This window comes from Meriones unguiculatus, chromosome 3, assembly GCF_030254825.1.
Source record: "Meriones unguiculatus strain TT.TT164.6M chromosome 3, Bangor_MerUng_6.1, whole genome shotgun sequence".
Classification (NCBI taxonomy): Eukaryota; Metazoa; Chordata; class Mammalia; order Rodentia; family Muridae; genus Meriones; species Meriones unguiculatus.
Window position 1 is genome coordinate 48,031,727 of NC_083351.1, and position 13,514 is coordinate 48,045,240.

Consider the following 13,514-nt stretch of genomic DNA (forward strand, 5'->3'; position numbering starts at 1 on the left):
TAGAGTTACAACAAAAAGTCTGACATTATTGTAGATGCTCAACTATATCACATTCCTTCAACCCTTAGTTTCAATTCAGGCATCCCACAGTCAGGGACCTAACAGAATCTTCTGGAAAAAAATCGAGAAAGCCATCAAATTACTTCATGACTTTTTTTCCCCATGAGTAAGGAAATATTTTTAAATTAAAAAAACAATTTTTTTCATACAATACATATCGATCATGTTCTTCTCCTCCCCAATTTCCTCCCAGACCCTTCCACCTCTACTTTTTCTCTCTACATGTTCTTTCTTTAAAACAAACACCCCCCAAACTCCAAAATACCCCCCAAACACAAAAATGGAAAATCAAAATAATTACAAGATTAACAAGACAGGACAAAATAAAGCAAAGCTCCTCCCCCACAAAATAATACAAAAAAAGGTCTACACAAATACTATTGGGTTAATTTCTTGTTGGTCAACTTACCCCTGAGTGTGGGCCTGACCTGAAGTTAATATGCTTATTGGTAAATACTGATTTTTCCCTTGTCAGTAGGTATCAATTGCAGATAGATTTTCAAGGATCAGAGACTGATCTACTTTACCCTTCTAGTGCTGGGACCTCATCTGGCTTGGGCATGTGTTGGTCTTATGTATGCTGCTACAGTGTCTGTGAATTTCTATGTGCATCAGGTTTGTGCTGTCTAGAGGACAGCTTCCTTGAAGCCATCCATCTTTCACATAGATCCCCATGGAAGAGTTTGATGAGTATGTCCCATACAGGACTGTGTGCTCCAAAGTTGCCTTGGTGTTTATCACACAATAGAAAGCAACCTGGGACAAGTAATATCTCCGGGTGCAGTTCAATGGTTAAGAGTCCTTGCTTAGCATGTGTGAGGCCTTGGACTTAATTCTTACCCCCCCCCAAAAAAAAACAAAATAGTAGAAAAGGAAGCAACGCTCCCCCAACCGTGGCATACCTAAGAATAGCCAAGTTTGTTTATCCTGTGAGCTGCATCTTTGCTATCTCTAGAAAGCTTGGTGATTTGCTATTACTTAGCTTTACATGGGAAGGTCATGAAAACATCACCCAAGGAACATGCCCAGAGCATGGCTGACTAAAGAGAACAGTAACATAGTTCCGGGACAGCAATGGTTTCAAGCAAAGTCTTGGGAGGATAGTAATACTATATTCCTCTTACAAAACATCAGGAGAGAGTGACAGGACATGCTGAAAACCAAAACACAAAATTTGCTGTTGCTTTAGAAAATGTCACAGGTATATTTGGTTTTGGGTGGCAGTTTACATTAGCTCTTGAATCTTCTCTTCCAGTGTTTTAATGTCAGCTCCATGAAATTCAAAAATCTGTTTCAAATACACAAAGGCACAAAAATCTTTATTGATTCAAGCATTGCAAAGACATCAAAGTGTCAAGGAGTTTTGTGTATGATCTGTAACATTGTTTCTCATTTCCATAATTTTAAGACACTTCAAGTACAAATACACATTAAGTAGATTAAATTCATGACCTTTTATTGTCACAAGATCAGGTACATTCAGGCGGTATAGCCATAAGCAATGTGATACTCTTTCAAATGGGTGATATGAGTATTTCTCCAGAATTGTAAGTATTTACAATTCTTAATGTATGACCAAAAAACATACAACCGTGCTGGAGAGGAAGGAGCCCAGTCCTTGACCTCAGAGCTTTTTATGTATTGGCATCAAGGGCTTGTTCATTTATATACACAGTTTTCTAAAACTAAAAATCTTTTTGTGACTTCCGCCCAGGTCATGGTTATAGAATTGAGTCCAACAAGTGCATATTTCCTCCAACCTCAACTCAGGGTACACTTTATAGTGTATGGCATATTTTAATTGCAGTATTTTTTAGTAGTATATGAAATAACGGACTCTCCTTCTCTTTTCGATACAGGTTTTAGGCAGCCAACTCTGACCGTAAAGTGCTGATTCTCCTGCCTCCACACATAAAGTGCTGGGATTACAGGCATACCGAAAACATGCCCTGCTGAAACATCTTTTTAAATAGGTCTATGTTTGATTTGGGGATACAGCTTAGCTGGTGAAGTGCTTGATACAAAAGCATGAGTTACTAAGTTTAATTCCCAAGAACCCCGCTAAAAAAGTGAGGTGGAGTGAGAGACTGTGTGTGAGAGCAATCCTAGAGCTGGGGAGGTGGAGACAGGTGGATCCCTGAGTCTTGATGGACAGCCAGTCTAGACTAATTGGTGATCTCCAAGCCAGTGAGAGACCCAAAACCATCAAGATGGATGGTTCCTGAGGAACCATGCTGAGGTTGTTTTCTGACTTCCACAGGTACTCACGTACACTCATAAAAACACACACACGTGAGCACAATGCACTTAATAAGGACATTAACCTGCCCTTTCAACCCACTATCACATCACTACTAAGTGTATTAGTCATTTGGATTGATGGAAGCATGTAAATAAACTGAGGCAAAGATCAGGTGAAGTTGAGCTCTTGGTAAGCAGGAGTTTTAAAACTATCTCTTAAAGTAATTTATTTTTATTCTTATTTTATATACATTGGTGTTTTGCTTACATGTATGTCTGTGTGAGTGTGTAGTTCCAGATTTTCTGGAACTAGAATTACATACAGTTGTAAGCTACCATTTGGGTGCTGGGACTTGAACCCTGGTCTTCTGGAAGAACAGATAGTGTTCTTAACTACTGAGTCACCTCTCCAACCCCCAATAAGCAGGTTTTGAAGCCAGGAATGTGTTAGGACTTTGGAGTAAGTTGTAGTGGAAGTTTTGGTGTCTTTGAAAACTCACTTATATTACTGTAAACAAGGTTTTGTTTTAATACCAGGTGTGAGATATGGGACTCATTCAGATTGTTCACAGTAGCAAACTGCCTCATGTAGGCTCTGAGAGGGGTTCTTTGCCAGCTTCAAATAGTTTAATGCTGAGAACCCTGGAGAGGGGATAAATGCCAGAACCCAGACTGAGGGGTCCATTCCAAGTAAGGAGAATGCTGGTGCTCCCCCTCCTGTTTCTGGTCGTCGTTGTTGCAGTTTGAGGAGAAAAAGAAGGAGGAGGAGAAGGAGAAGGAAAAGAAGGAGAAGAAGAGGAGAAGGAGGAGGAGGAGGAGGAAGAGGAGGAAGAGGAGGAGGAGAAATTGTTGTTGTTGGAGATATCCTGAAACAAAGACTGGACTTGTCCCAAGGAATCCAACCATCCTAAACAGCAGGGAGTAGCCAAAGAGAACTACACCCCCTGTCCCCACTAACATTCTTTTTCTCCTACCTGGTGTTGGAAGGGATTGGGGTGGAAAAGGGAGATAGAGGCATGACAATCCAAATAAAGTAGAGTTTAAAGCTAGCACCCACAGTAGGGGCTGGAAAATTCCAGAACAAACCTCTGTGCTCAGTATGCTGCAGAGAAGTAACTGTCCCCACACCTCCTGTTTCTGCGTTCCCACTCAGTAGCATCCCTTCTGGGTCCACCATTTTATTTACTTCCTGAATGCAACCCCCAAGTGTGGATTACTTCCATCTTGGTCTCATTTCACTTACCTTCCTGCTCTCCAGTCCATTTCTGACATAGCAGCACATTGTTCTTTTGAGTCTTGAGAATAGAGTGACCTATGTGTGGGTGCAGAATTTCATGATTTATCTGAGTTGCCGGTATGTATTCATCTTCCTATAAATAGTTCTCCTGGGTTCTGACCAGGGAAGGAAGGTATCAGAAAGGATCTGCCAATGGGCTCCTTTTCAGGGCTGAGGAAATGTCACTTTGCAAAATGTTTGCCTAAAGTCCTGGGTTTGGTCCCCAACACCTCATAAACCAACTGAGGTGCTGTACTCCTGTAATCCCAGCACTCAGGAGGTGAAGGATGAGGGAGGATCAGAAGTTCAAGGTCATCATGAACTTCATGGTGAATTTGAGTTCAGCCTGGGCTATACTAGACCTTGTTCTTCCTGTTGGTCTGATGCCAACTGGAGAGTGGCTCTGCAGCACGAAGGGAGTTTCACATTCGGGTCCTAAAGGGACTTTGTCTCTTGCCTCAAGCCAGAGCTGGAATGGAACGCAGGGTTTTGCTTTCCACTTCAGTCTCTGTTTTTCCCATGGGAGCTGGAAGGGCAGGCATCATTACAAAACAGTGGCTCTCACTTGACCTTCTTTTGGACTCTGTGTCCCAGGATCCTCCTAAATCTTCATCCTTTCTTTTGCTACAGGGGAGTCTGAGGCAATTAGACACCATATGAGGGAAGCAGAGCATTTCCAGAGAAGAGAGGGTGTGTCTGTTTCCATGACTACCACCATGCAATTCTAAATGGTCTTCTGGACTCCCAGGGCCCCATTACAAGGTGTTTATCTTATCGCTTGGAAATAACCTCAGTGGATAATGTTTTGTCCGCTTATTTCAGCCCACTTCCTACTTCAAAGGACAGTGTGAACTCAAAAGGGAAGGTTGGGGTTCACTCTACAGAGAATCCTTTTACTGAAAAAAATCTGCATCTCATAGTGGGATGGTAGAAGCTATGGAGTGCAAAAAAATAGTGCACATCTCTGGAGAGGGGTGATTTGCCTGATTTTGCCGTTATGAGATTCCTGCTGTACAGCCACCAAGAACATCCAGGAGCAACGAGAACCATGGCTAACGTGGAGTCTAACATCTTTCTGGAGATACACCGAATCTACCACAGGAGACTGTCACCTACCATATCATATGAGCCAGAATTTCACAAAATTCCATAACTTCTTAGTAAAACCTTAGAGTATTATGGAAAAAAAATCATATCTCTCATATCATTACCTTATCTATGCTCAAAAGCAACCTCAATTCTCAATTTTCACAATGAGTTGCTTTTGCATACTTTTGAACTTTACAAGCAAAATTCTACAGAATGTATCATATGTCTAACTTCCTTCACTCATGTTATTTATCTGTTGAACAGTAGTCTGTATGAATTTCAGTATTCCTTTGCATGAGTATAATGTAATTTATCCACTTGGGCTATGGGGAATGGGGAATGATGCTTCTGGGATCAATCTCTCTATCTCTGACAGGATCTCATGTAACTCAGGCTGGTCTTCACCTTACAATATACCCAAGGATGGCTATGATTTGTTGTGTGCACAACCACACTCTGTTTATGCCATGCTGAGGACTAACCCAGGGTCAGCTAGGCAAGCATTCTACCAGCTACCAAGCATTCCTAGCTCCAGAAACTGTCCTGACAGAGGATGAGTTCCTCCACATCCTTGACACTTGGTATCACCAGTCTGTCATGTCAGCCATTCCCATGGCTTTAAATGACGTTGCCTTTGCTCTCCAGTTGGTAACTTTTAAAGTGGACTACAGCAATAATCACATAACTTTCGTATTCAGTTTTGTGCATTTTATATCCCTCTCCACCATGACTCGCAAAACCACAAATGTACTTACAAGATCATTTCCAAGCTCCTTCACTGTTTTTTCCCTCTCCACAAAAATCCACTCTTCTAATGATGTCTAAATTTTGTCTCCTCACCTCACCACCATTCATTACATGAACTCTGAACTCCAGGGATATTTCAGATAGGATTTATTTGCTTAAGATACACAGATTGAGAACCCTTTGTTTGAAGTGCTTAGCTGCAAACATTTCAGATCTTGAAATATTTGAAAATAAATGGGATATCTTAGGAATGGGTCTAAAATCTAACCTGAAATTTGTTTATGTTTCACGTGTATCATCTATACATAGCCTGCTTTAGATTCCTTTATGTTGCTATGATAAAACACTCTTACCAAAAGCAACTTAGAGGTTAGGAATTATTTCATCTCACAACTTCCATATTGCAATCTGTCACTGAGATGATGAGCAGTAGTGCAAGGCTACCGCTACCTGGAATCAGGAACCACGGGGGAATGATGCTTGTTGGCTCAATCTCTGGATCACTTTCTGTTTTATGCTTAGCTTTAAACAGCCCTGGACCACTGACTAAGGAATGGTGCCACCAATGTTGGGCTGGTTACTCCTACATCAATCAATAAACAAGGCATGCCCACAGACCAACCTGACTCAGGCAGTTCCTCAATTGACATTTCTTTTTCCAAGATGACCCTAGCCTGTGTCAAGTTGACATTTAATGCTAACCAAGGCAGTAATTTTATACAATGCTTTTTCTAATTTTTTTCATGAAACTAAGTCTGTGTTCATTGAAAGATCAGTCTTACAGCATCATGCTGGTACAAAATATCAGATTTTGGAACATTTCTGACTTTGTATATTTGGCTTAAGGATACTCACATAGTTTGCTTTTAGAACTTGCACTTAATGAGTACCTACAGTGAGCCAGATCATTGTGAACAAAAAGCTACAATCCCCTAGGAGCTCATGCATTACTGATAATTTTATGCCATTGTTGTATAAGTATGGAAATGATTTCGGATGCACACCCATGCCAAGCTATAACTCTCTGCTTCTCATCTAGTCCCATCCCTCCCTGATGATAGCTATTCCATGAAGCCTTCTGAAGCATTTTCTTTTCCATCTATTGCACTCTGAACTTTCTGCTATGATGTTATTGATTTTGTCATCTGTCTACCCATTAGCTCAAGAATGGAGATTATAATTTTTCATTATATTTTTAGTGTCTAGTTTGTAACTCTCACATAAATTAGCCTTTATTAGAAAAAGCTCAGCTTCACTCAATTTTGGTCACTGAAATATGAGTTCAAGACTCTGGATAACATTAAATTTCAAGAATTGTTATCTATCTCTCTGATGATTAGTGTTGAGAGGGCCTGGTTAAATATTCATTTTCTTGCTAGACAGACCAGGCCTGAGTTTTCTGTTCCTCAGAAAAAGAAACTTGAATTGCAGGAAAAACCACAGAAACTGTCTTGGCCAGAACAATTGACCTAGGGAGGTAAGGTTGCCTAGCTACTGGTCTGAGAAGCACCTAAGCCCTGATCAGAGTCACGTAGTCTTCACAGCAAAGACCAAGCCCCAATCGAAGTCACGTAGCCTCCATGGCACCAGCCAATCCCAGCCGAGATATAAACCTACAGTAGGAATCCCCCTCTCTGGATTTAAAAGGGGCCTTCAACTCCTCTGGAGTTGCTGCCATGTTATGAGGGTGGTGGCCCCAGCATGCTAGTCTTCTGCAGAATAAATACCCTTTGTTGTTTGCATGCTACTTGAGTCAGGGGTTGTTCTTTCTGTATCTACTGGACCCTTAGAGTGTTAACTGACAACTTCATAGACCCTAGAATCACCTGGAGATGGGTTTTGGGCATGCCTGTGATGATTATCTTGATTACATCAATTGAGGTAGGAAGATCCAGTCGCTGTGGATGGCATCATTCAATGGGATCTTGGACTGTATAAGTAAAGCATGCGCACACTCACTGTTCTCTCTTTGTGACAGCAGATATCATTTGACTAGCTGCTGTAAGTTCTTGCTGCCCCAACTTCCCTGCCATGATGTCTATACATAGAATTAGAAGCAAAATTGAATCGTTTCTCTTCTAAGTTGATTTTTTGTTAGGGTATTTTATCACAGCATCAGGGAAGTAACTCCTTCCTTCCCACTTTCTTGCCAACCTTTCTTTTTCCTTCCTTCCTTCTACTTTCCTTTGTCATGCTGGAGAACTGAACCTAGGCCCTTCACACATGCTAGGGAGGAGTTCTACCACCAGGCTACACCCTCAGTGCTGTATTCTTTGTCTAGTAGACCAAAGACAAAGGTTGCATCCATGTGGCATGTATCCCTGTCTAGTGGGCTTTGCATTTGGGAAGTTAGTAAGCAGACTGACTAAATGAGGAACAGCTGCTGGTCAGAGCTTATGCAGGGGGCCTTGCTAAGGAGAGCTATGCAATTGTCCTGGGATATCACTGAGGTTTAGGGGAACGTTAAAGTCCACAAATGCTCCAGAGTGCTTGCCTAGAACCCAGACTTGTTTTCTCATAAACTTTTAATCCTCTCTAGATTATATATAACAACCGCTACAATATAAGTGCTGTGTAAAGAGTTGTTACCCTGCATTGTTTTAGGAATAATAACGTGAAAGACAAGTTTGTACATTTTCAGTATATACATTTTTCCAAACATTTTTGATATGTTATTGGATGCATGCAAGAATGTGGAATCCACTTATAAGTAAGTTCAATGGTTCATGTGTATTCTGACCAAAGTGTTTCTTCCTTTTAATATCTCAAAGGCTTCAATCAGAAGTATCAGGGAGTGAGTTTACAGCTCTCTTATGCCACCTTTATTTTAAAAATTTCTTCTCCCCCTCACACCTTTGAGATAGGGTCTCACTATGAATCTCAGGCTAGCCTTGCACTTGCAATTCTCTTGCTTCAGGCAACCAAGTGATAGAATTACAGGTATGTCGCCAAACCTAGCTAGGTCATTTTTCATGCTGCTGCTGCTGCATGATAGAAATAATTGCAACAAAAAAGATAAGAGCTTGTTTTTTGAGGCATTGGGAGGAGGGAGACTATTCAGGACTAAAGGACTACCCAAATCCAACATGATTTAAAACAACTTTCATTACGGACATTTTGAAACACACAGAAAAATAGAGTATAAAAGTGACTCTTTCATGATTTACCTATCACTTAGGTTTAACTAGAGCCAGTATTTCCTATGCCAAAAACATTCTGACATTTACATCAAGTGTCTATTGCTGTTACTAGGAAAATGTGAAGGCCTCGAAGACTGTTTTCTTCCTGATGAATGTCTGAGAGTCAAAAATTAGAATAAAACGCCTTGCTAGGTTGAAGTATAATTTTGGTTGAGTGAATACTGAAGTTATATTTGGACCATCCGCATGGTCTGGATTGAGCTCGTCAATTTCCCAGATATTTGTACTTAGTTAACATCAGCAAGTTAACAATAGCAGCCATGGGGCTGTACTGGGCCAGGGTTATGGAAGGAAGCTTCAACCTCGAATACCTCAAACCATGAGGATGTCAGGAGTTGGCTACCTGCCCTCTCCCAACCTGGTATCACAAAGCTAGGTCATTCTTCAGGTACTGTTGCTGAATGCTAGAAATAATTGCAACAAAAATGATAAGATCCACCTAGGCTGACAGTTTTCCCATCATCAACCCTAGTAAGAATTTTTACTCTGACAGTTAGCAGGTTTCACTCCTTGGTTGACTTCATAAGGGTTCTCCCCACTCCATCCCTAGACCAACAGCTCCTTGAGTATGCAGATGAAGCATCTTCCAACACCCCAGCCCTGGCCAATGGGACATAGCTAAACAAACCTTGCCCCAGAGATCGTGGCCACTTCCCCAGGGGCATAAATACCTCCCTTACCCCAATAAACAGAACCAATTTCCCAAAACTATTCCCAGGCATGTTCTTTACAGGCTAAACTACCCTCCCTTCAGCCCAGCCCAGTGTGCAAGGGGCTTGACTACCTCAAAGGAGAAGTGAATGCCCAGCAGCAGAAATCTCTAAAGTACCAGCAACTGTACAACCATAAAAATAAAATAAAATAAAATAAACAGCACAAACCAACCACCCCAAGACCTCTTTGGTAATACAATTTCTAATTTATCATAGCATGATAAATACAATTTTCTAATTTATTATAGCATGAATAAAAGGAAAATGCCTTCTCATTTTAAAAGATGGTTTGAATAAGATGGAAAAGTTAACTTTAATGATAGAAGTTTTAAAAGCTGCCTCACCTGAGGAGACAATAGTAGTTGCTGTTGATTCTATCTTGCTTCCTTCTTCTGACTCAACCCCTTATCTCTCTAGAACCACTTACATTATGAACCTCATACAGAATCTCACTGGCTTTCCTATGCCTCAGGCAGACCTTGGAAATGCAAATAGTTCACTAAAGTCTTTGGAGTTGGCTAATATATTGAGAAGGCATCTGGAAGACATGCCTTCAAATTTGAGATTAGGGCAAATATTTGTAGTTGGCTCATGTTCTCACCACTTGTCTCTTTTGAATTTGTTCTAACAGGAACACAGTAATTTACTCATTTTCTTGAAGCTGCTTCCATGTCCTACTCTTTGGGCATCAGCGATTCAAATGATGACAAAATACATTTCTTTTACTGTGGTGGTAGCCAACCTCTTTTGTTCAGATAATACTCATTAGGGGTTTGTAGGCTATTCAGATTTGTTGTGGAAATGCAAAAGCAGACACAGAGCTAAATGAACAAACAGGCATGGCTGTGCTCCTGTGTGAGTTCATTTGTCAATAGGTGGAGGGTCAGCTGGAGTGTGTAAATTCTTATCTGTGCCATCAGCTGGTTCTGTTGAGCAGACATTTGGTGCTGTTGCAGGGCCATGTCCTTGATGTAGTGTGGCAGGATGGGGTATGATGTTGTTGGGGTTCATTTTAAGCTACACTGAGACTAGGAAAGGTGATTTTGGACTGTGGCTGCCAGAGCTGAACTTCTGCAATCACTGGGAGTGTGGAATGGGACTTTGTTCTTTGGAGTAAACACAGCTTCCAGGGTCGCTCTTCTCAATAATTTATACCCTTCCCCACATTTCCATTGGGAAAATCTACTCAGATGTCCAGCTTTGGATTTTCTACAAGTCTTGGCTTATCTACATTCCCACCCCCACCCACCCAAGTCCAGAGTTGAGTGTCTTTTCAGCCTAGATGAAGGAGTAAGCCCCTGTCTATTCTCTTTCTTTCTGAGGTGCTCTGATCAAGAGCACAGCTAATCTTTTCCCCTCAGTCCTTATAGACATCCCAGGAAACTGAACCCACCTTCCCTTCTTCAGACAGGAGAAAAGCCACCACCACCCTGTCCTCACTTTTAGGCCTTGAGAGTTCTGCAAAGCAGCAGGACCTTTTAAAAATCTGGGCAGTTAAGCTTCACATGTGCAGCCCTAGATCCTTTCACAGGCTGGCCATCTCAAGGGCTAGACTTCAAGAGAATCACTCTCCACATGTGTTCCAGCTATGATCTTCTATGAGCACCACTTACCACCAGAAGTATTCACGACAACAGGTCCTATTTTGCTTATCTGCGTGACTCATTGTGAGAAAAGAGCTAATGTCTGGTTGCTTATGCCGTGCATGTCACAGGGACAATCTGTGTCCTCTAACAAGAGAAGGCATCAAGCGATCTTTCTGGATCCCACTAATGAATATTCCCCCTGCCCCAGTTGCTCTTATTCAATATTCTTTGATGCAATAAATCTTAACTCTGAGTACAATTTGTTCTTGAGTCTTCCCATTTCTCATAAATCACCAACCCTTTAACTACTTCATGAGCTCCCAGGCCTATGGATCTCCAATATGATGCTGGTGACTGATGGGTGATGGATTGGGCCACACTTGGTGTTGAGTTGCTTTGTATAAATACCAAAACTGGAGCATGCATCTAGATTTATTGTAGCAATGGCTATGTAGCAAGATGTGTGTGTGACAAGCATCCTTGTTACTATGGAGACCTTCTCAGGCTCTGAGCTGAAATGGGCATCACTAAGCAGATGTGTTGAAGAGAAAGCACACACATATGTGTCTTTTGACAAGAGGGGACATCAAAAGATCTTTCTGGAGCCCACTAATGAGTTTGCTCCCCCCACACTTACTTTTATTCTTTGATGCACTAAATCCTAAGTACAGCTTGTTCATGAGGCTTTTTTTTTTTAAATGACCAAATGAAACACTGCTATCACTCAACAATTGAAAATTCAGAGATGATGAACAGGACTGGGTAGAAAATGTAAAGTGTGGGAAATCATCAGTAATAAAGATAAATGACATTTTGTTTTTTTTTTTTTCAATGCAGTTTATTCAGGAACCTTGAACAATCCTCGGACCCTGGGGAAAGCCAGCCCACAGCTTAAATAGCCTCTGGGTAGCCAACCCAGGCGTGCCACGTGGGCAATGCAGATAGGTCCACATACATGGAAGCAAGCCAGATCCTCAGCCTTAGCCAAATGTGGAATTGTTCGTGACAGAGAGCACTCACCATCGGGAAGGTGGAAGGCGGAAACCAGCTCCATCTTTAAGGCATAGCATTCCGCAGCTCTCTACAGTTCCCCTGTTTTGTTTTAGACGCATCAGGCAAGAGTAGAGGTCTGATCTCTGATATTAGAAATAAATTGTCTTAACCAAGCTTCTAGGGTTCCCCATATCATTTTCAATGACACAAAATGCTTGGTCAAAAATATTCACAACAGGTATTAGATATTCAATCTCTATTTCTCAGATACTCTGCTTTAGAGTTCTATTTCGACATTCCACGCCTTCTATCTACATTTTCATAATTCTCTCACTACCAATAATGACAGAGTAGCCTGTTAGTCTACTACTCACTTTCTCTGTAAAGATCCTTCCTAAATAACAATTTGGAGTTTAAAGGAAGAGTATGTAGCTAAAACTATCTAAAAATTAAATAGCATATATTTTTTTTTTATTTTAAAGCCAGATTCTCCATTTAGCAAACCATAAAACTTATTTAGGATAATTGTGTACTTGGTATTAAAGACTTCCTAGAATTCAATGAAAAGGAAGGCACAACATACCCAAATTTATGGGACACACTGAAAGCAGTGCTCAGAGGAAAATTTATAGCACTAAATGCCTGCAAGAAGAAATTCGTAACATCACATACAAACAACTTAATGGCCCAACTGAAAACCCTAGAAAAAAAAGAAGCAGATACACCCAAGAGGAGCAGACGGCTGGAAATAATCAAACTAAGGGCTGAAATCAATCAACTAGAAACAAATAAAACTATCCAAAGAATCAATGAAACAAAAAGCTGGTTCTTTGAGAAAATCAACAAGATAGACAAACCCTTAGCCAAACTAACTAAAAAGCAGAGAGAAACTATCCAGATCAGCAAAATCAGAAATGAAAATGGGAACATAACCACAGACATTGAGGAAATCCAAACAATTATTAGTTCATACTACAAAAGCCTATATGCCACAAAATTTGAGAATCTAAATGAAATGGATAATTTTCTTGAAAGATTCCATCTACCAAAACTAAGTCAAGATCAGGTAGAAAGACTGAATAGCCCTATATCTCCCAAGGAAATCGAAGCAGTCATTAACAGTCTCCCCTCCAAAAAAAGCCCTGGACCAGATGGCTTCAGCGCAGAATTCTACAAGACCTTCAAAGAAGTGCTAACTCCAATTCTCTTCAAGCTATTCCACAAAATAGAAACAGAAGGAACACTACCAAACTCATTCTATGAAGCCACAGTCACCTTAATACCTAAACCACACAAAGACCCAACAAAAAAAAAGAGAACTTTAGGCCTATCTCTCTTATGAACATTGACGCAAAAATACTCAATAAAATACTTGCAAACCGAATCCAAGAACACATCAAAGATATCATCCACCATGACCAAGTAGGCTTCATCCCAGGCATGCAAGGGTGGTTCAACATACGGAAATCCATCAATGTAATCCACTACATAAACAAACTGAAGGAGAAAAACCACATGATCATCTCCTTAGATGCCGAAAAAGCATTTGACAAAATCCAACACCCATTCATGTTTAAAGTCTTGGAGAGATCAAGGATACAAGGCACAT

At 40.8% G+C, this 13,514-nt stretch overlaps 1 protein-coding gene across 1 annotated transcript in view; it reads right to left on the reverse strand.

Annotated features, from left to right (window-relative positions):
- Positions 1–13,514, reverse strand: part of LOC110541216 (thioredoxin domain-containing protein 8-like) — a 57,438-nt gene continuing 43,924 nt past the window's right edge. The window contains exons 5-6 of the mRNA XM_021628007.2: positions 3,545–3,613; positions 1–1,348 (exon numbers count right to left, since the gene is read on the reverse strand). Of these exons, the coding sequence (XP_021483682.1) occupies positions 1,286–1,348; positions 3,545–3,613 (132 nt within the window). The 3' untranslated portion in view covers positions 1–1,285. The remainder of the gene's footprint in view (positions 1,349–3,544; positions 3,614–13,514) is intronic.